The sequence below is a fragment of the Zeus faber genome (assembly GCF_960531495.2).
Source record: "Zeus faber genome assembly, chromosome: 9".
Taxonomy (NCBI): Eukaryota; Metazoa; Chordata; class Actinopteri; order Zeiformes; family Zeidae; genus Zeus; species Zeus faber.
Window position 1 is genome coordinate 26,329,113 of NC_137197.1, and position 23,993 is coordinate 26,353,105.

The 23,993-nt window shown below is 43.8% G+C and overlaps 2 protein-coding genes across 2 annotated transcripts; one reads left to right on the forward strand and one right to left on the reverse strand.

Annotated features, from left to right (window-relative positions):
- Positions 1-173: 173 nt before the first annotated feature.
- pnkp (polynucleotide kinase 3'-phosphatase) lies at positions 174-12,919 on the reverse strand. Its single transcript, XM_080007089.1, has 17 exons — positions 12,704-12,919; positions 12,566-12,612; positions 9,045-9,323; positions 5,964-6,272; positions 5,354-5,433; positions 4,276-4,333; positions 4,083-4,190; positions 3,914-3,985; positions 3,535-3,583; positions 3,385-3,455; positions 2,719-2,811; positions 2,509-2,605; positions 2,293-2,354; positions 1,977-2,086; positions 1,393-1,480; positions 953-1,020; positions 174-708 (listed from the first exon to the last, which is right to left on the reverse strand). Exons 1-17 carry the CDS (start codon positions 12,822-12,824, stop codon positions 588-590), a joined length of 1,833 nt encoding a protein of 610 aa, XP_079863215.1. The 5' UTR covers positions 12,825-12,919; the 3' UTR covers positions 174-587.
- A 184-nt stretch (positions 12,920-13,103) lies between these two features.
- Positions 13,104-23,791, forward strand: LOC307235396 (TRPM8 channel-associated factor homolog). Its single transcript, XM_080007477.1, has 14 exons — positions 13,104-13,171; positions 15,018-15,130; positions 15,313-15,429; positions 15,616-16,400; positions 16,693-16,909; positions 17,035-17,332; positions 17,604-17,905; positions 18,449-18,623; positions 18,721-18,815; positions 20,271-20,481; positions 21,657-21,893; positions 22,510-22,733; positions 22,852-22,965; positions 23,070-23,791. The coding sequence occupies exons 4-14, from the start codon at positions 15,760-15,762 to the stop codon at positions 23,310-23,312; spliced, it is 2,757 nt and encodes a 918-aa protein (XP_079863603.1). The 5' UTR covers positions 13,104-13,171; positions 15,018-15,130; positions 15,313-15,429; positions 15,616-15,759; the 3' UTR covers positions 23,313-23,791.
- Positions 23,792-23,993: the final 202 nt, after the last annotated feature.

A 23,993-nucleotide genomic window follows, 5' to 3' on the forward strand; every position in this document is an offset into this window, starting at 1 on the left:
GGAAAGCGTTCCAAACCCATACACTTCTAGATGACCAATTGCTTTAGCCCAGGAATATACATATCTGTGGCTCTGGCTTTATTTTGAAAATACATACAGGTTCTTGACTCTAACAAGACAAAACTGAAAACATTTACGAAGTAAATATTGAAATAACATATAATTTCCTGGTTTCTAAGCCATTACCTTGTACACTCGCATCTTGCTCGGCGTGAATTGTTCAAAATTAAACGGATCAAAACACTGAAAAAAGCCTATTATAACATGTATACTCTGACCAAATGTACCAATTTATCCATACAAGTAGAGTGTTTTTTTTTGTTTTAACGGACATTTCTTTAATGAGAAACGTATTTAGTGTGTGGATCAACGTCGTCATTTGAATGTGCGGTTTAACGCCCGGCGTGCAGCTGGAACCGCTCAGAGGCCTCAGTCCATCTCGACAAGAAGAACTCAGGAGCTACTTCAGGAAATAGCGGATATCTACAATATCTTCTGTCGGACGGTTGCCGCTGCTTTGCCTCTCCTTCTATCGGCCATACCCTGAAATCTATGCCAGCAGAGCCGCTTCGGCGCCGGCTGTCCAATCAGCCTTTGGAGAACTGCCGGAACAGCTTCTCCGATTGGCCGTCTTTGAAGTCAGGGACAAAGTGGACCTGGAGGATCTCTGAGAAGCCCTCGGCGAGATCAGGGGCCACAAAATGTTTCCTGTCCAGAATGAAGCTCAGAGTTAGAGCGGATGATGAAAAGAAGAACCATAGCGATATCTTACATTCAAATTAAATGATTAAGTATTAAGAAACACGTCCCAAATGAAGACAGTAGTACTAGTACATGTCATGTCTTTTGTGCGGATAAGGACATAACTGCTATCTCCCATCTTTGTCTGTTAAGTGGGGGGAGGAGGGAGTAGCAGGCGTCTTTCTCCCTCCCCCCCCCAAGTGAGACTCACTTGTAGCTGTGGAAAATCATGTCGTTGACCTTGACGTGCTTGGTATCCGAAGGGGCCATCTCACGAAACTGCGAACGAGAGAAAAGAGCACACAAACACACAGAATTCATCATGTGGTTCCCTCAAAATGAGAAATTCATCGCCCCAAATTACTAATCGGCCCTGTTGAATTTGTCATCTGTTTCCCCTTTAAGTTGCTCCTGTATGAGTTTGTCATTCCTGCAGTCAAATTAATAATTGCCGCTTTGAGGTGGCTCATTTGTGGTCTAATTAATAATGGATTTACTCTTCAATACTTTGATGTCAATAACAACAATTCCCCTATTTCTATGCATAGCATAAACACTTTGAAATTTGTGGGCACGGATGTCTGATTTGAGAATTTGGCGCCTCCCTGGGAGGCTCTGTACGCATCCAAAACCAAATAAAAAATGTCCTACTCGGTTGTTGTGCTTGGCCTGCTCCAGGGAGGCGGAGAAGTGGAAACAACGACATGACACGCCGGCGGCTTTGGCCACATCGATGTATCTGTAGAAAGAAAAAAAATGAATGAACAAATGAGAGAAAGGTCAGAGTAAATACACCTGATAAGTGAGGCCCCAGGTTTCTAGCACTTTTAAACAAAAAAGAAAAAAGTCTCAATTCAGAGTCCTCACTAGTAACACACACACACACACACACACACACACACACACACACACACACACACACACACACACACACACACACACACACACACACACACACACACACACACACACACACACACACACACACACCATAGCAGAGCTACCTTTCTAATCTGGAATTATTAAAATAAAAGAAATAACAAATGCAATATTTAATGACAATGCAAAGAGTACCACAGTGTCATAAAATATACATATATAAATACAATAAACATAATATAAACTGTTTTTTGTTAGAATATTAACTTCCTTTACCATGGAGAAGGCACATCACATTTAGTGGGCATCCACACACACACACACACACACACACACACACACACACACACACACACCTTTTGCGTGCCTCCTGGTCCGGGTTGGTGTTGTCCACAGCTACACTGCGACCCTCCTTCAAAGCACGTTGGCACGCCGACACACAGCTCTGCCACGAACCCAGTGTGTCCTGCGCACACACACGCAGGGCAAGATCAAAAACAATCAAATGCTTTCTGAGTGTGTACTGTATATACAGTATATGGCAGAATAAGAATTTGTTCTCCATTTAAAAGGACTTCACTAACTTCTATCCATCTTTCACAGACATGACAGGTTGTTTGTTGCCTTTGGACTTGAGCCGGTTTGAGTTTTTCGTCTAGCTGATCCACTCACCCTGTTGACGTAAGCGTAGCCCTTTGGGACGACGTGGGCGTGGAAGAAGGTGGATTTGCCAGCTGTGGACCCAGAGGAACAGGAGGGGGAGAAATAAAAGCACGTAAAAGCGATGCAAACCAAAAGGGAGAGTGAGAAAAGTGTGGAGCGGGAGGGACTGAGGTCAACTACAAAGGAATTGACCCCTTATATTATCTTTACTAAGCCACCACCTACAGGCAGGGAATCCTACGGCGACGATGACCTCAGTCTGGCTGGAGGTGAGCGAGGAGCCGGGAGGGTCGTACAGCTTCCCGCTGGTGTCCAACTTCCTCTGCGGGGTTGGAAAACTGAAGGTGATGATGCTTGTAAATGAAGAGGTTTTGGCCGAACTGTCGTGCGCACGAACGCACGCACGCACGCACACACGCACGCACACGCACTCACAGGGTCGAACTCAGGCAGGCTGAAGGGGGCGGCCTTCCATCCCAGGAAGTACTCCTCTGGGGTGTGGAACTGGAGCCCGACGTTGAGAGCAAACTAGAGAGGCAGATATACAGACAGAGCGGGCCATGCCATGAATTAATACAATTCAATTTTCATATGAATTATAAATAAGACAAAATTTATAGACCCAACACACCCTACATTTTATGAATAAGATAAGTAAGATAAGATAGAACAGCCTTTCCCGCCCAATCATCTCTCTTTAAAACATTATTAATCCTCGGGGGAGGATTCAGGTCATTTAGGTAACTATCAACTTTATCCCGCATTATAAGTAGCAAAAGTCATTTGGTCCGTCAATGTCTTATAGAGATTGTAGAAGCATATGTATTAATATGTATGTATGAATTAACAGGCAGTTTGCCTTTTTCTGAATGAATAAACCTGTCAAATGTAGAGAAATTGGGGGGGGCAGACATCCCATTTTGAACTAGATGTGAATGTTTTTGTAAAATAAAAACATAAATAATCTAAGACAGACAGACAGAATCAATCAAATAATGACATGTTTATCTTTATATTTCTAAGGTCATCCCCATGGCTCATGTTTGACACCCCTGCCTTAAATACCAGGGCTAGGGTTTCATGGAGTTGTCTAGGCTTTACCAGTCGATCGCTGCAGGAGAAATCCTTCTTCTTCTTCCCTGGAGCCCAGTTTACAGGTCGGCCTGCTGCATCTGCGGACAGAGATGACAGCAGTGTCAGTGTGTGTTTGTGGCTATGCAGAGTCTTACTTCATTTAACCAGCTCACTTACCTCCTACGTATAAACACTGAGTCTTGTCAACAGTCACACCACCGTTAGCCTGAGGGGGGGGAGAACACGCACGCACGCACGCACGCACGCACGCACGCAAACACACACACACACACACACACACACACACACACACACACACACACACACACACACACACACACACACACACACACACACACACACACACACACACACACACACACACACAATAATGCCAAATGCAGGTGATACATGTGGTGGACAAAGACAATATATACTCAACGGGCCGTTCCTTTCCCTCAATTGTTTGTCAGCCATTAGCTGCATCTCCGCATCAACTACGGGTGTGTCGTCAAATAACATGGGTGTGTGTACATTAAGAATAGCTGCTGTTTACCTTCTCACACAGGTGATTCCACATCCCCGTCACCGGTTTTCGGTAAATCCCCGACCCAGACGCCACAAACACCTGAACCACACACAGAAAACTCCCTAAATTCCAACTGCTACGCACTCTGGCCTGGGACTGAGGCCGGCAGGGGAGTGAACCTGAGCCTCAGCCCTACCTGCACAGGAAGCTGCAGGGTGCTGAGGATGTCCTCCACTTTGGACCTGAAGACTTCCGGCCGGAGTTTGCCTCTGGCGATTCCCATCTGATTGGTGAAGAAAACCACCTGAAATAGGAGGAGAGCATGTGTGAGCAAAGTGGAGTAATGTGAACGCACCACAGACTATTGGCAAGATGTCCCCCCTCTCCACCTTGTATCCTCTCTTCAGCAAGCTAGCCAGGCGGGGCTGGATCTCAGGGAACAGAATCCTGTCCGAGGAATAGACAAAAAAAAAACCGTAATTTTTTTACATTCTACTATATATATATATATATATATATATATATATATATATATTGCATATCACAACATTGGATTGGACATAAGATAATAACTAAACACACAAACTATGAAATAAGACAACCCAGTCAGTTTTTTGTGAGCTATCTATTTCAGAAAACGTGTGATTCAACAAGTCGTTCAGATGTGCGACCCCTTCCTACGTCACATGGGGCCTCATTACAATCGGAACCCCCCCCCCCCCCATTTGAGTAATTCCATCCATAGCTGGAGAACTACCAAGCGCTGCTGGACTCCCTAAGCATGGGAACTGCTCTGTTGACTGCACAGACCAGCACAAATCCTTTAAAATAAAGAGGAATTAATGCAAACTGTCCGCCACAAAACTGCAGACGAGGAAAATGTGAGTATTTAAAAAAATAATTGTGCTGTGTGTTTCTTTCTAAAAGAAAGGGAAAGTATGTGGTCGGTTGACTTTAGGCTGTGGCTAATATGAGTGAAGTTCAGCAACTGGATTGATTATTTCTCACCTCAAATTTGTTCAGAAACAGGTAGTGGTGGAGTCCTAAGGTGAAATAACTAAGTTTACATACTTTATACAATGGAACCCTACTACTCATGCTCAACCCCATTGGCTCACAGAACTGGGGCAAACAATTTTGGAGTGGGCGTGGGGAGCAGCAAAAAAAGCTTTTCATCTAAAGCGACACACACACTGACACAGAGCATCAGGAACAGGAGGGGTTTTTAGGCATCTTAGAATGCTAGAAAGCTTTAATCTGAAGGTTATTTTTTATTTATTTATTTTTTAGAGATGTTTTTGGGACCTCAGAGACCTATATTAACCTGTTGAAACGGATATCATATGGCTCCTTTAAAACATAATACAAATAATAAAACATAGCATGTGCATCAAGCAAAATGTTAAAATCAAATAATCTCAAATAAATAAAAAAACACTCAGATAAGATAGGATTTACATGACGTACTTCCAGTCATCCGGTGCCGTGGGGAACACTTTACCAGACTTGGTGGTGATGATACAGCCATCTATATCGAATCCAGCAATCTGGTGAAGGAGGCGGAGGAGTGGGTGTAATTAAATTAAAATTAAGATAATTGTATGGAACAAATCACACACCTCACATACACACCTTGTGCAATAATACATGTGCAATAACACTGGCATTATGCTGTGTATACTGTAATAAGCTAGTTAGTACATAATACTAATACATATTTATAATATATACCCTGTATAGCCATAGCAATAATTGATCCAGTGCATAGTACCGCATTTCATATCGTCTGTATATTTCTACATATCTGACTATTTCTGTTTTGTATTTTTTATCAATTTTTTTTTTTTGGGGCTATTTACATATATTTGAATATATATATATATATTTGAATATATATTTTATTTTTAGTTCACTTTTTATTCAATTTAATTTTATTATCACTCCCTTTTTCTCTGACAGTTTTTTTTCCTCCTAATGCTAATTGCCTGCAGTGAAACACGACGAACCTCACCAGAACAAATTCCTAGTTTCCATTAATGTTTCAGGCGAATGAAACAATTTGTGTTGGACATCCCACCTTTGTACGGCCCTTGACCCCGGCGGCTGTGTAGAGCATCAGATTCCCGACCTGCTGCCACTGGCTCTTTGGGCAGGCTGACGAAGAGGAGAGAGACGATGGAACAGGCGAGGGCGGTGGTCGAGTGTCGCCGCCGCTCCCCGTCACTGCTGCCTTCTCGGCCATTTCCTGCAGCTGCCTCAGTTTTTCCTCCGCCAGTTGCTCCTCCTCTTCCTCTTCCTCCAACCTGGCATCTGAATTCCTCTTATCTTTCCTTCGCCGCTTCCCCTCTGAGCACCCTTCCTCCGGACTCAGGGACCTCTTGGATGGCTGAGTGTAAAAAAAAAAAAAAAAAAAGAAAATCCTTAAGAAACCGACTGAAACCCCTCTGAAATAAACACACAAATATACACTCTAGGTCAGGGGTGTCAAACTTACTTTCATCCCGGGCCACATCAGCATTACGGTTGCCCTCAAAGGGCTGGTTGTAACTGTAAGACTGTATAAATGTAACTACTCCTTAACATATTGTTAAATAACTGTCTCTGCATTTGATTATTATTTATTCAAGTGTACACAATTTGTACATGCATTTACATAAATGTAAAAATATATGTAAGCACATTGCTCCGTGTTATTAAAACATAAATCCCTTTGATTCATCAGGTTAAGAAACCCACATTACTCCATCAATCAAAGATCAAACTTTTCAAGTGAATGACAATGACAAATATCATCAAACACAAGTTATTACATCAACTTTGTTCAAAACGAGAGGGGCAGAACTATGGTACAACAAATAACTGTGAGCTGCTCAGGACATGTGTGACAGATGTGGCATTTTACAACAACAAATGGCTGCAGACAACCTTGCAGAGGGCATACATCCAGCTAATGAGAGATGGTTTTGATTAGTCAACATTTGGCTGCATGAACACATACACCTGTAAACAGTACATTGCTACACATACAAAGTAGTATATGTAATCAACTCAAAACAACAATAAGGGTTGTATCAGTTCACAACTATATTGGTCAAGTTCTGGGTGAAGTTGATAACGTGATGCACACACTGCAGGTGCGCCATCGGTAGTTAACCCACACCAACTTTTCCCAGGGTAATTTGGTTTTACTTACGGAACCTCTCAACCGCATCAAAAATGTCCCTCCCTGTCGTCGTCCCATGCATGGCCGCTACATCCAAGAGCTCCTCACTGACAGTGAAGTCTGCCTTCACGCCTCTTATAAAAATGGATAGATGTGCTGTATCCGTGTTGTCTGTGCTTTCATCAACAGCTTATGAAAAAACAGATAACTGCGTGTCTCTTCGGCCAGCTGCGTTGTCAGGTCGCCTGCTAGTTCCTTAACTCGGTCTGCGATGGTGTTTCTTGACAAACTGACATTTTTAAAAGTCTATATCTGGTTGGGGCACACCTGCTCACATACCTTTAGCGTGCACCGCTTCAAAAATGCACCCTCTGAAAAACACTTGGAAGCTTGGCAGATTTCTTCAGCCACAATAAAGATAGCTTTCATTGCTGCATCATTTTTGGCTGTAGCTTTTTTTAAACATTTTCTGCTGCGATTGCAGTCTGCCTTTAAATTCTTGGACAATTTGATGTTTTTCTTGGGGGTTCAATTTTGCATAGTTGGCTCTGTGTTTGTTGTCAAAATGCCAATGTAAATTGTATTCCTTCATCACCGACAGTGCCTCATAACACAGACATACTTGTATTTCTGTTTGAAGCACAAACATGAATTAAATTGCCTTCCCTCTGCATACATTTTTCTCTTGTTGGACATTTTGGCATTATTGTTAGATCTTTTTCAATTCCATCACTTGTAAGAAAACCGCTTTAGTTAAACACCGATATAAAAACAGTGCAATCTAGCGGCAGGATGCCATTATTTCGCGGGTCACAAAATGGACATGCATTACGGGAGATGTAGTTTATGGTCACTGTAGAGCAGCATAGACTTTTATTTTAAGACAATCATATGCCTTTTAAGCTCTTGCAGGCCACTTCAAATCACGTGGCCGACCAAATTCGGCCCGCGGGCCTTGAGTTTGACACGTGCCCTAGGTTATAATGAACAGGTATTAAGGATACATGGGGTGTATGTATGCCTTTGGTGTTTTATAGGTGTATTGATAACATTATGTTTACTCTTTATTTATTTCTAGGTTTATAAAATACATTATTATTGTGAAGTCAGTTTTCTGTTGATTTACAAAGTGCAATCGAAGAGTTGTGTTCCCCAAAATTGATGAATAATTGTGACCACATATTGAGCAAAATAATCATCATTATCATTTTAGCCAAAATCGTGCAGCCCTGAATCTTTCTCTAAATCGCTGTCAGCCTGAACCCTGAAGCTCCTACAGAGCTTCCACGCTGCTGTTTTGGCCATGACCTACACCGTTGAACCGACAACCAAACAACCAACACTTCTCCCTCCGCACTCTCGCTCTCTCTCTCCGACTCCATCTCCGTTTGGCCACACACTCCCCCGCACCAGATTGAGTGTACACATTCCCTCTCAGAAGACTTGTGAACAGATCGCAGTAAAACACATTATAACTGACAATTAAAAATACTCCAACGGATCCAGGGTCGTTACAATAGTATATTATCTATTATTATGTCAGAATCATAATATACTAGTTATTATTATATCTAAATGTAAATGCCATAAAGTAACAAAAATACTTGGGATTACCTGCCCTTTTATGAAATATATCTATTTGAAGGTAAGCAATTCTACTTTTATAGAATTGGCTTATTTTAATTTATAATGGAAAATGAAAAGAAAAGGAACATTCAAATGTTAAGAAATGTATCAGATTGCATCGTTTTGCATAGCATCGAATCGTACCAAAATGATTCGCACCGAATCGTATCGTAACCCATGTACTGTATATACATATATATATATACATGTCGACATACCAGACAATCCGATATACATATCGGATCGTCTTATAAGCGAAAGATGTACACCCCTACCATCCATCCATCCATCCATCCATTAATTTGATCCATCTATGTATCCATCCATCTACTAAATAGTAACATGTTACAACCCTGATAAACGTTGTACCTTTATGCGGGAAGAAGAAAAGAAATCCTTTATATTGTGCTTGGGCCCAGGACTTGACTGCGCCTCTTTTTCTACGCTGTTGCTCACTCCTCTGATTTTATCGGCAGATTTCAGGTTGTGATGTGCCAGACCAGAGGTCGTTCCGTTGGAGCTCGCTGAGTAATGCAGTTTGAACGGGTGGCTCTGGTTGACCAGGTAGAGAGTACCACCGTGGGAGAGTCTGCCTGATTGGCCCCTGCCAAGCATTTCACTGCCAAGGTAACTGGGGTTGGGGCCAAGCTGCGGAAGAAGATACATTTTATGTGAACCTTTGACTAGACTGAATGAACACAGGTTATACATTACAGACGTTTCCATGATATGGGAAACAGTCTCACCTGGGGCTAGGAGCAATAAAGTCAGAGAGATTGCTTTATCCAATATACACAGACGGTGACAACTTAAAGGAAAAAACATCATAAAGTGTATTAGTAGCTGACAGAAGAGCTTCAATGTTCCTTGGCATAGATTCTACAAGTCTTTGGTAGTCTGCTGGAGGGATGGAACACCATTCTTCCAAAATATATTCCCTCATTTGGTGGTTCAATGAGTGGTGGAGAGCGATCTCTAACACGTCGGTCCAAAATTGACCATAAGTGTTCCATTGGGTAATAGATAAAGTGGGCCATTGCTACGGCGTTTCATTGGGAAGGCCATAGCATAATTTGATATAGCATATCTAAGTAGGCTCCGCCCCTTAGGGCTGCGCTCCTCTTGGTATATCTATGCGGAAGTGCTAAAATGTATTCATCAACATGCTTCAGTCAGTCAGGATGGACCAGCATAGCCAATATAAACCGCAGAAGTGCTCCCTGTTTTCCTAATTCAGCTGCGACTGAATTACGTGCATCACTCATCGAAGACGACTCCAATCTCCATGACCAAGATTCCTATCCCCGACTCAAGCAGGAACCTACACGCTTTCTCGGCAACTTGAGGACATGACAACTTTTTTACGATTGATTTACACATTTACTGATTTACGCACCCATCTTCGAGACGGGGCTGTTTGGGGGGCGCTCTCACCGAGCCCATCGAGTGCCTCAGAGGGAGAAAGGAGGATAGGAGACAGCTCTCCCACATGAGGGTCTGCTGCTTTACATCACTATGTCCATCAAAAACTCCTAGGCGGTGATCTCCTACGACCGCGATGCACTCGTGGATATAAACCATTCTTTGAAAGAACAACTTTGGGACAATTTATCTGTGAATCCAGAGTGGCCAGTGCAGATTTTACGCGCCAACTCTCTCACGAAAGAAATAACAACAATGGAGTCGCTGTTCCACAGGTGGGCTAATGGAGGAAACACTGCGGTAAACGAGGGGGCCGTCGGATCAGAATGAGGACACATCCTACCGTCCACCTCTGCCCAGCATCCTCCTTGCCAATGTCCAGTCCCTGGAGAACAAGATGGATGACCTTCGACCGAGGATTACATTCCAACGGGATACAAGAAATTGCCGTCCTCTGCCTGACGGAGACATGGCCGAAGCCACCGGGGTTCATGATAAATTGTGAGTAAAGCACTCCCATACCCAGTCAGCAGGTGACCTATCTGGGATTGCAGCTGTACACTGTGCAGATGAGGGCCCAGCTGTCCAAACCACAGAGAGCAGACAATGTATCTGCCCTCGGACGTGTTTGGGTGGGCCACTCAGTCACGTCACTGATCATCATGAAGCTGCTCAGGCTGCTGGTAGCAGCCCACGTGGTAGTGCCACTGAGCCTCCTGCACATAAGCAGTATACGAGGATGATTTGGAAGGCTCCGGTGGAACCCGGTGCGCCACGCTTGCTTATTGTGCCATAATATCTCAACAGCGACCAAGCCTATTGGAGAGATGCCTACACCCTCACACAGTGTGTGCGTCTGGGTCGAATCTTGCGTCTGTATGCAGGTTTTTACAGTGTGGCCCCCGTCCACTCGTCGCATCAACCTCCTAGTACTGGAGACTGTGTTCCTGGTCCTGAAGTACTTTAAAATCCTGATACGGGGCCAGGATGTGCAGATCAGGTCAGACAACCAGGATACGGCTTATATCAACCATCAGGGGGGTGTCACCTGCCCTCCATTACGCAGCCGAGAGGCTGTGGAGATGGCCGCTGCTACGGCACCGCTATCTGTCGGCGAGCCACAACTGGAGCTATCTGACTGTGGGTGCGGACCTCATCTCACATGGAGGCCCCCGCGAGGCAGAGTAGCACCTCCACCTGGACATAGTAGTCCAGCTTTTGAGACTATTTGGGACAGTGCGGGTTGAGCTGTTTGCATTGAGAGAGACTACTCGGTGTCCCCCTTGGTTCTCCATCCACAGGAAAGACGACCCCCCTCTGGGGGTGGATGTGTTCACGCACCACCTGTGGATGAGGGAACTCCTTTACACATTCCCAAAGTGCAGCAAAGATGCTGCTGCCCAGACTGATAGATTAACTGCTTTTGGAGGGTCTGTCGGTGATCCTGGTAGCCCCCAATCACCCTGGGGCACTTTGCTTAATTGCGCTCCAACTGTGAGTCGTGGCGGGCTCGAGGCAGATCCCCATGTACCGCGATGCACTGTCGCAGCCTGGGGGCGTGGAGACCTTGCTACCAGCCCTGGGAAGTCCTCTGCTGGCCTGGCGCCTGAATGGCACAGGCATGAACAGAATGTTTTGCATAGCCAAATATTTGCGTCATATCTGATGATACCTGTGTTTAGTGACTAACAATGCTTCCCTTTGGTCCTTCAGTGGGACACAATGGATTGCCAGGGTCGCGGTGTGCATAGATTATGCCCACTGCCAGCTTTGGCTGCTTCAGCCTGAACCCTGAACCGTTACGCACTTGTGTGTGGAGTATTGGAGTATTAGCATAGCCCCTAAGGGGCGAGAATGTGTTGCCAACCATTTTTGTAACAAAATAAATGAAAAGTTATTAATGGAATGCTGTGACGTAGTTTATTTTCTTTAAGAATATTCAATTATCAAGCATAATTTATCTACATTTGATTGATTTAGCTAACTTTAATACACTTGAGGTGATATACCTCACCTCTAGTGAGTGGTCCAGCCCTTTGCATATTTTTCTGTATGTGGCCATCAGTGAAAAACAGTTTGGACACCCCTGGTCTAAGGGGACATTGTGGACTCCAACCATGCCAGGAAAATGCCCCCCACAGCCTACAGTAACAGCGCCACTGGATGTTATGTTACTCCACTCTTTTATTCTGGTTTTTCCCTTAATTTGTCACCCGTCTGTAGATAAAGGAGTGTGCATCTTGCCTGCAATATAGAAACTGTTTCTGAAAAGTTACCCCGTCTGCATCTTGACACTCCGGAGTCTGTGTATAATAAGAAATGCCACCTTGCAATGCGTGTAACTAACACATTGGTCTTGGGATTAGATGACCAATGACTTAGAAAGACACTTTTAATTCAGGTACTCCCAGCTCACAACTGTCAACCCCCGATTAAATACGTCAATACTCTGTTTATTTATTTCATACCTGAGTAACGAGTACATCCTTGTCCTTGTAACAAGCCACCAACTTCACTAGAGAAAAAAGTAAATGTAATATCAGAAACAATATTCTGATAGTATTGATTTTTAATATAGATAGTATTTATACGTCCAACGGGCATACCCTGGTGCCTGGAGCACTTCTTGTCAGCGACGTCGGTCTCCGGACCTCGCCCCAGAATCACGGCCCGTCCGTCCGCCAGAGTGACGCGGCGCCCAGAACCACTCACAAGAAAGCAAGGCATCTGAGCGAGCAAAGACAGGTCTACGGGACGCTATGTGGCTAACGTAAGATATTAATACTTGTTTTTAATTCAAAGATAGCCGTTTTAACAGGGCCCTTTCTTCCAACTATTCAGGGAAGTCGGAACAAGTCGTTCATGGCGGGACATGAAAAAAAGTTCATAAAGAGACACGGGGCAGGGATTGAGCGCAGCGGCGCCGGGTCCGTTGGGAAAATACGTCCGTGTGGAAAGGCTCATCTCGCAGAGGTTCCGCTTAACGTAGCATGCCCTCGGTTTGTTTTTTTTACCACGGATTCCGTTTAAATACATTTTAGACTTCAAGCGACGGAAGACCGTGCAAATATATGGTATAGTATATATAATAAAAGTGTGCTGAAGTTCCGTGTTCCTTTGCTCGGGGACGGAGAATCAGAATCAGCTTTATTGGCCAAGTATCTGTATAAATACAAGGAATTTGACTCTGGTTTTGTGCAGATTATATATATATATATATATATATATATATATATATATATATATATATATATAAGATACTAGAATACATATGGAATGACTAACAGGTTACTTGATATACATGGGGTTTGTGGACATGACAGTATATTCATGAATAGAATGTACAGTATATGCAATGTGCTTCGATTTATAGTGCCAATGATGATATTTACATGTTAAAAACTTTTCAAACTACAAAATATATCTTTTGGAATTTGCAGACCAGTGGGTGTTAAGTGGTACACGTTGAGGGGGTTGTTCCGACACTGTGTGATTGATTTAAGTGTTCATCAGAGTGATGGCCTGCGGAAACAAACTGTTCTTGTGTCTGGTTGTTTTGGCATGCAGTATTCTGTAGCAGGGGGGAGGACTTTGATACGTTGTGTCCAGGGTGTTGTGGGTCTGCACTAACGGTACCTGGCCCTTTTCTATCTCGGCACATGTGTAGTCCTGAATGGAGGGAAGATCGACACCGATGATTAAGTAGAACTGGATCAGCAGCTCCTGAGGCCGGGTTGAACTTCCTGAGCTGGCGCAAGAAGTACATCCTCCGCTGGGCCTTTTTGATGGTTATGTTGGTGTTGGGTGCCCACTTTGGCTCCTGAGGGATTGTGGATCCCAGAAACCTGAAGGTTTCCACAGCAGACGGTGTTGTTGAGTAGGGTGAGGGGGCTATGCTGGGGCTCCTACTGAAGTCCATTGTCATCGCCACAGTTTCGGGGTTGTTTTGATTGCACCAGAGGGCCATCTGTGCAACTGCTCGTCTTTATAAAGACTCGTCAACACGATGGATGAGGCCAATGACTGCTCTGTTGTCTGCAAACTTCCACAGTCTAACAGACGAGTCTCCCGAGGTGCAGTCATTTGTGTAGAGGGAGGAGAGCAGAGGGGAGAGCACACACAATTGTACAAACTGTAACAATCGGTTAAAAACATAGAATTATCTATAATTATAATTTATACCTATAATAATAACCTACGCTGTGCATAGGATCGTATTGTATATTTTGTATGTTTTATATATTTGACTATTCTTGTTTTGCTTTTTTCAGCTATTTGTGTATATGTGTGTATTTTTTTCAGACTCTTAAGCTTTTTTGATATGCTAAACGTCTGTAGATACGCACCAATAATCACTATGACAAATTCCTAGTAAGCCTACATAAATGCACCTGGCGGAATAGAATAATTCTTGTTCAAATTTTAATTCTGTAGTAAATAATACAATAAATAATTTTAATTATTTTCTATTTTATTTTAAAAATATATATTTTATAAAGGTAGGAAATATCAATTTTCCATGTGACATATGGATGGTCTTTAACAGTGTTAATCTTTTGGCAATGAACTGTACTGGCCAAAGTACGGTGGACTCTCCACATTCCTTTTATTTAACCCTGTAACAAATGTCCAAACAGGGTTTTCAACATTCTAACCTTTATCATTTCATTTTGCACACTACTTTTTTCGCTTTTTTTTTGCTTTTTTGCTTTTTACCCCTTTTGGAATAAACAGAAGAAAGAAACTGCTGTCACGTCACGTCCAAGATCAAACAACCAAGCTGTTGTAGCTGTAAACTGGTTTATCCCATGGACACTTATTTATTCAGAGGTCTCCAAGTATGTGCATATTGTCTGGCTTCGCTAAACAGGTTTCTGTTCTGGGATGACTTCTGTGTCTGTCTGTTTAAATCCACCCCAGACTTGCTTCCGCCCCTTTTAGCTCACAGTAAAGTATAAACATGGGCAGAGGGGAAATAGAGGCTACTTCCTTCTCCAAACAGCTCCACGAATGAGATCCAGACATTTTTTCAGGTAAACAAACATACATGTACATTTTCTTGCTATATCTAATATATTAATATTACTACTGTAGCCATCTCAATTAGTAATTATAAATAATGCTGCAATCTTATATATCTTTTGTACATATCTTCAATCATAAAGGTTCCTCTCTTTCTCATCTCATTTGAATACACTATATCTTTTCTCTCCAGCGGTAGGGTGTCTGGCTTGTTTTTTGTGCAAACTTATTGTATGTCCTGCTGTGGAGTGACCGGACCCGGTAGACTGCCCTTGAAGTAAAAGTTCTACGGGAGAAAATATCTAATCAGGTTGGTCTAAGGTGTGACATAAGATACCATAGTATGAAAATACGATAGTATAAAAGATGCCTCGCACCGTTTAGAAAGTTACCTTTCATTGTCAAGGCCATTGGTCCACTGGAAAAATAATACTAAGGCCATTTGTGATAATTGATTTTACATTCATTCTGTGCTTCCCTAAATTTTGCCTTGCAGGGCAGCTTGTAGACTGTTTCTACACCGCTTGGCACTGAAACCCAGTCCCTTCTCAGCCGTCGGAGCAGACCTCTGATTGAGGCATACTTTTCCACTGGCCGTCCTTCTACCGGACTCTCCCACCCAACATCAAATCTCTTCGCCATGTCAGCCCATTGCCAACACAAGGAGGCCTACCTCTCCCTGATGAGAGGCTTGAGGGAGCTGGATCTCCGGGGCCCCAGCGTTCCCAGCAAACTAGTCCTGATCGGAGACCACGCCTTCCCCCTAGCCATGAACACCCGAGGCCAGGTGCTGATGGCCGCCTCCCTGTACGGACTCGGACGGATGGTGGTCCTGGGCCACGAGGCATATCTGACCGCCTTCCCGGCGTTGGTGGAGAATGCTTTGACGTGGCTGAGGGGAGACACCAGATCCGAAAACCTCTCCCTGGGGATTCACCAAGGTTGCAAGTCAGTGGCTAATAACCTCAGCAGAGCCGGTTTCCAGGTCCAAGTGACAGGTGGTTTCCATCCGAACCTGGATGTCAGTGTATACGTGTCGGACGCCTATAGCGTTGCTCCAGATGTCAAGGGCCTGGTCGAGTTTGTGAAAGCTGGGGGAGGGATGCTGATAGCGGGACAGGCTTGGAGCTGGGCGCAGCAGCACCCGAAGGAGAACACACTGCTGGGCTTCCCGGGAAACAAGGTGTCCGCCGTGGCTGGGATCTACTTCTCCGAGCACTACGGAGAGGTCCAGTATCTTCCAGTGTATCCCCAGATCCCATACTCCTGGCCGGGTGTGACGTACGTTTTTGCTGTTTTTTTTAAAGATGTTGTACTATTTTTTATTTGGCTTTACTTTTGATTTGACACCAGAAAAGCTGCTTTGCCACAGGTATGACGTTATGTGTATATGTCATCCTAAACACAAATCACAGTATTTTAAAGGAGCCAAACTAGCCAAAGAGCTAACCTAGTCCAAGAAATAACAACTTTTGATGACAACCATGTTGTTTATTTTCCGGTTTTGTTGTTGTTGTTTCCTCTCTGTGTCTCACTTTCGCTCATTTCTATCCCTCCCAATCTCCCCATCTAGGATTGACAAGGACTTCACAGATGATTTAGAGTTCCTTCTCCGGGGAGTGTCAGAGTTTAACATCGATAGTGGGGGACTGCCTTCGGAGGTTCTTGTTCACGGCCCACTGTCCTTTCCAATCGGCACGACACCGGAGGGGCAGGCCTTCCTGGCGGGGTCCTACTATGGCCAGGGGCGGGTCATTGTGATAACACACGAGGGCTTTCTGGGCCGAAATGTGAGGAGGGAATTTATAAGAAGGCATCCAAAAATGTATCAAGGTTGTAATTGTGGTGCTTTGCTAGCAAATCACTCTGTTGATGTTATTTAATGTATTTCTATATCTCAATGTCTTGATCGTAGGAAATGGCTCCATTTTGGAACAACGCGCTTCATTGGTTGGATGAGGGCCGAAAGGGGACGATTGGCGTTCTTCCGTGCCTCGGCAACGCCTTCTCTCTGTTCAGCCAAACGGGATTGACGTGTGAGAAGACGGACTTCAAGAAGAACCTGAGTGTGTTTGTGTGTACGGCCTACAGTGATAAGAACGCAGAGGAAATCCAGAACTTTGTGGCGGAAGGAGGGGGACTGCTGATCGGCGGCCACGCCTGGTACTGGGCCCAGTCGCATCCGGGGAAAAATCCAATGACAGATTACAAAGGTACTGATAGATTTGTTATTTACTTACATTGCATGTACTTTCATTTGTCGGTCTGTACTTCAGTTGTGACCAAACACCTTTGTTGTACCTGGTATGAAATGTATATCTTTAATAGCCTTGTATGATACTATACCTCCATACTATACTTTGAAAAAGTAGATTTATCTGCATTTGGCAGTAAACAACACTGATAGATGGAATGATTGTATCGTAATAGGTCCGATTTGGTTTTTAATAGTAAGTTACTCATTTATCTTCTACTGCGTGCCAGCAAACAACCTGCTAAACACGATGGGTCTGAGCCTGCTGGGGTCTACTGTGGCAACCGGCTGCTTCAAGGCCCCGGATCCCAGCCAGGCTTGCAGGGACAACTACCACTTCCGTGACCTGCTGCGCTGCTTTGCCGGCCACGTGATCCAGGACGAGAAGCTCAGCGCCCAGCAGGAGGCGTGTCTCCAAAGACTGGGCAAGGACTGCGCTACCTACCTGCACATGAAGGCTTACAACTGCTGCTCCTACACACAGGTGGTGTCAACGCTCACAGACGTCCTGATGAAGTCAGGCATGCCCGAGGTGGGCGTCATTTTTTTGTTGCTAGGTTATTTGCTTTATCACGACGTTGTGTTCCTCACTCACTTGACCACATCGCATCATTTCAGGTGCAGTGGGCATAGCTGCATGTGTGTCAGTCACTAGTGGGTTGTAAATGACAACCCTCCATTACATCCAGATTTCCTGAGCCTAAATATTAGCAAGATAATATCAAGGAGATAAATTTACATACATTTGGCCTGTTAGGGTTTTTTTGTATTTGTCCAAACTTTCCTCATGATGCTTTAATATTCAATCTCCAACCATCATTACCTATATGTTCACTTTACTCAGAGGCTCCATTGCAACTTTTAAATGACCAAATACTTGAATGAATAGCGAAGAAAAGACTAAACGGGGACATCTGGTGGTCAATTATGTGAACTTTATTTATTTATTTATTATTATTATTATTTTATATATATATATATTATTTTCAGACCAAATCTAGAACGTCATATAACCTCAAACCTTTTCAGGTGAAACTTCTGTTTTTGGCCGATTTTCCTGTCCCTCCACACTCAGGCATGCGAAAGCTGTCCGGTGAGAAACCCGAAGGACCACCTGCTCCTCACCGTGGGGGCTGAGGTCTACAAGGTCTGCTCCAATCCCGAGGCGCTCCTTCCTTACCTCATCAAGGACAACCCCGCCATGCCGGTCGTCTACAACCATCAGATCAAGATCCATGCCAACACGGCAGGTCGGACCTCATACTCATGTTGTACAGATGGTTCTGCCGTATGTAGTAGCTGGTCTCATGCTCCTTTTGGGTGTCATTTCTGCTCTGTGTGTGTCAGGAGGAGAGGAGTGGCTCAGCACAGGTCTCTACCTTTCTCCCGGTATGAAGACCTACATGGCCCTGCCCACAGAGATCCTCAACAAAGGATGGAAGGTATGTAAGCGTGCAAGCTTTTAGATAGATTATATTATTTTCGATTAGATACTTTATACATCCCTAATACGGTGTCACAGCAGCTCTCATTGAAACAATAGACAATAATATTAATAGAGTAATAAGAAGATAAACAAAAAGCAAAAATGGCAATATGCAATAAACCTGAGAATCAGCTGAATAATGGGAATATCCAGTGAAATGAACCAGAAGACACAAAAAATGTGAAAATATACAATAAACCAAAAAATAAAAAATAAATAAAAAATAATACTTATAATAAACCAGAATAAACAAAATTAACAATGAGCATTAAACAATGAGAATAAACCTAAAATGAATGGAAATCTCTTTCTCTGAAATGTCGCTTCAAACCGAATTTCATCCCTGGATGTTGGTATTAAGTCTCTCCATATGATTTCCACACAGTCATAAAGCTTTATGTAACGCCGTCCCATAAACATCCTCTTTAACTGGATGATATAATTCATCATTGATGGAATGCCGTGAGCCTTTTAACAGGGCATAATAAAATTACATATTTTATATATTTTATTCTTTCTCTCATGCTACTTTGAATGTCTGCTCACCAAGACAAATATCTAGATTTTTTTTCATTAATTTTAAACCCAGATAAACATTTTGAATTAAAGTAAGTTTCAGGAGAGTTGATACTCCTGTTTCCTTATTGCATGACCTTTCCAGCAGCAAACTACCAAAGGGAAATAATTCATAATAGAAATATTTAATGCTTCCAACTCAATTTAAATTAATTGAATCCACGCTTGCTTCACACCTAATCTGTACCCACATCCGACAGGCGCATCCTCCCCCCTTGTGGCCGTCAGATCGACTGTCTGTTGTATTCGGTGTAAAGCAAGCTTTAAAGCAACACTATGTACATTTTTTACCTTAAAATAACAGCTTCAAGGTCATTTTCATGGTACACTGACTTGTAATATGGAGAATGGCACCTCTTTCATTTCCACCCACCCAACCGAACACCTGTTCCTGCACTATGTCACTTTGATGTTTGGGTTCAAAACCGCGGCAAAAGTGCATTATCCTTTATGGCACTTTGTCACTTCCTTTATGTTTGGCTCCGGTATTTATTGTTTTTTTGGCCTGGTAAAATTTATAAAAAAAGAAATGATAAATTATTAACTTGCAGGTCAAAATGTCCGGTTATAATGCTCATACAAAACGTAGCTGCTCCACTTTCCTGCCGGCGTGGATGAGACGGACCGCTGGTGCACCCGGCACCCGCACCTCAGCCAGCGCGCGCTGACCCTCACTTTCATTGCACCACAGGGTTTCTTTCACCCTGTGACTTGTGCGTGCGAGCCGATCTGCCAGACCGAGCACATCTGGTACCTACACCGGTAGCAAGGGGCCCGATCTCTCCCCGCCCCTCCATTACTCCATCCATTAGTTCATACATTCCTCCCTTACCAGGTCCAGGTAGGTTGCCAGACAGACTATCTCAATGCCAAGGAGCTGAAGAGGGCGCCATGCGTCCACGAGTGCTTCCCCATTGCCACGGAGATGATGCAGGTGTGCAACCTGTGGGGAGGGCTCATCTACCTAGTGGCCCCGCCCAACACACAGGTGAAGGGGGCAGAGGTCACGGTGCAGATCTCTGTTCTTGCACCATACTACAAGTCTGGTGAGTGGGTGGTTTGGTGAATCGTGTGTGTGTGTGTGTGTGTGTGTGTGTGTGTGTGTGTGTGTGTGTGTGTGTGTGTGTGTGTGTGTGTGTGTGTGTGTGTGTGTGTGTGTGTGTGTGTGTGTGTGTGTGTGTGTGTGTGTGTGTGTGTGTGGATGCCCACTAAATGTGATGTGCCTTCTCCATGGTAAAGGAACTTAATATTCTAACAAAAAACAGTTTATATTATGTTTATTGTATTTATATTTTATGACACTGTGGTACTCTTTGCATTGTCATTAAATATTGCATTTGTTATTTCTATTATTTTAATAATTCCAGATTAGAAAGGTAGCTCTGCTATGATTTCTATGCCATGAAACCAATTATTTTGCAGATGCTAGAACCTAAATTCCTTCAATGAGAGATCATAATTCACGTCGAGTTGCATGAAAGCATTAGAAATTATTACAAATAGTAGTCATTTTATCCTTGATGTATAATTAAGCTTCAGTGTTGCCACAAGTTGTAATCAGCAGTTAATAGTAGAGACCCCATGGTCACATGACAGGATTTTCTCTATTGTTTTGTTTATTACAAAAATTAGCTCTGCCCTCTTTTCCTCAGTCCCAAGGGTTGTTTGATCAGCTTCCTGTTATTTTCAGCAGCAGCGAAAAGCGAAAGCCCAAATCCAGTCTTGTTTTGATTTGGTGGGGCCACATCCGCCACTACCAGCTGGCTTCAGACATTTCAGTATTTCTTTTGAATACCTCTCAAATTGATTTGAGGAGACAGAAGGGTTGGGGAACCATAGCTGTACATTACGATGTTCCCCACATTAAAACAAACTCATTTACTTAATATAGAAAGTAAGGTGTTACAAAACATATGTGTCGTTTTTTGGGGTTTCATTGCCAAGGATGGGGTTTAAAAAAGAATGTAGACCATGACAAGGTGACAACAAGGTTACAAAAGTTCTGTAGCTAGATTTTTTTACCATTTAAATAGATAAAAGGATTACATTTTCATACTATAAGATGGTGTATTGTTGTGCATTTCAAGGTTAAAGAATTTGCAATGTAAAAATATATAACATTGTTGAGATATTGATCTCCATACCTTCTTAAATGTTTACGTATTTATGTCCACCTGAGAAAACCAGTTCCATGTCTCCAAAAATGCAAATTGTCTTCCAGGTGTTACAACACCCACAGATTGGGCATCCGCGCGCGCATCGCCGGCCCCCTGGGCGGAGTTGGAGTTCGACAACATCATCCTCACGGTACCGTCGGACGCCATCCGAGGCCTGGAGCGCCCCGATGAGGTGGCGGCGCTCTGGGACGACATTATGAGGGGAATCGCTGACCTGGCTTCCGTCCCACACAAGTTCCCCCGCAAAGAGCGCTTTGTGGCCGACGTGCAGATTTCCCACGGTGAGCGGCGAATTCTCAAAGAATGTATTGCGGCCGCTTATCGCACCATGAGTCGCGTGTCAGTTTTTCACCCGCTCTCAGCGTCAACTTACTGTCCATCTTACCGGCGTGCCAAAAAGATAAAAATAAAAAGGTTGCGGTGCCTCAATCCACTCTGCTGTGTGATTAATAAGCATACCTGTCAACATTGGGATTTGAAAATAATGGAAATGGTCCGGCGCCCGCTGGGGGAGGGAGCGTTAGACGGGGAGACCCCCAACGGGGTGCTCGTGACAGGCAACGGGGTCTCCCAATGGGGTCTCTCCGTAATCGGACACATAACTCGGAGACCCGTTGCGTCTGATCGCAAAATCCCAGTTGTGCGTTGCCAGTTCTCCGTTGGGGGTCTCCCCGTGTGTTTTTTTGTTATTTGCGGTTTAGTGGCAGCAAAAGCCGCGCAATCCTTTTGTGAATTCGCCCGATTATCCTCTGTCTTGTCTCTCTCCTTGCCTTTCAGGAAAAGGCTTGCAAATATGAGGAGGGATATCTCTTCTCTCTACATTGATTATCAATGCATTGCCACATGCAGCCACAAGTTTGCATAAGCACTTTCTCCTTTCTCCATCTCTTTGTTTAGGGTGGATGCATGCAGGCTACCCCGTCATGATGTATTCGTCTGTGGCGCCTGAACTGGTCGACACAAAGGCTGCCAGGAGCAAGGGCCTTTGGGGCCCCATCCATGAGCTGGGACACAACCAGCAGAGAGGCTGCTGGGAGTTCCCGCCACACACCACAGAGTGCACGTGTAACCTGTGGTCGGTGTACGTCAGCGAAGAGGTGCTGGGAGTCCACAGGACAAAGGTGAAGAACAGTTTTGATGAAGGAAACTTGACAGGGATGCTTTTTTTAATCTGCCTATAATTTTGAACCTTATGGTTTATGATGTGGTAAATGCGACCTGTAAATGTGACCCATGCAGGCCCATCCGAATGTGACCCCCGAGCAAAGGGCACGTGGCCGAGAAGAATACATTAAGGGAGGCAAGGACCTCAAGAGCTGGAGCATGTGGGTGGCCCTGGATATGTATCTGCAGGTAAGAGGCAGCTGTTCTCCCTATCACCTGAGGAACCTGTTCTCTAGCCAACAGATCAAGGTAGAGTTCAAGATTCGGTAAAATGTTTCATCTTGCTCCTCCAGCTTCAGGAAGCATTTGGCTGGGAGGCCTTCAAGAAGGTGTTTGCGGCCTATCATACTATGAGCAACTTCCCCGGGGACAACAAAGGCAAAATGAACCTGTACGCCCAGACCTTCTCCAACACCGTGGGGAAGAACCTGTGCGGGTTCTTCAAGGCCTGGGGCTGGCCCATTGAACCTACCACCGAGGAAGAACTCCGCAGCCTGCCCCCATGGGGGGACCACCCCATGGTCCAGCATCAGTAAGCGGCACACTGCTGCTGGGGGACAGATTTCAGGCAGTTTAGTGGTCATTATGGTTAAAGTATTTCTTCAATGGGGGACGGTTATCATTGTAATTTTTCTGTCATTTTATTCTCATCATTCTGGAATAAAAATACCAAAAAAAGTCATACTTTGAAGAATGCACAGATACTTGGCTGTTTTAATATATGGTGCTTTATATTGTGTTGCAAACTGATTTGGGTTAGGAATTAGGTTATGATCAATTCTATCAATTACCAAAATATGGAGTCCTAAATCGGACGTTCCATATAAAATTGACTATCCTTCTACTCTATTTTTTATTTTTTATTTACAGCCCCAAATTCATGCAGGTTAAGTGAATCCACCAATTGTTTATTGTAATAACCCCATTATAATAATATGATATATGAATATATATTCCACAATATACTTGATGTTTTTCAAATGTGCTACGACTACTATACTGTCACAGTATAACAGGGGTGTTTAATTAGGCTTTGGATTTGTATTTTATATTTGAATCATATGGAACCTATTTACTTATAGCCAGCAGAAGCAAAGAAGAAGAAAGCTGTGACATGCAAAATGCTTGATTTGCTCTGTCTTACGTTATAATAAATAGATATGTCACTGGGATCGGAGCTGGTGTGCATTGGATCCTGTGTCTTTGTGTCGTATTTG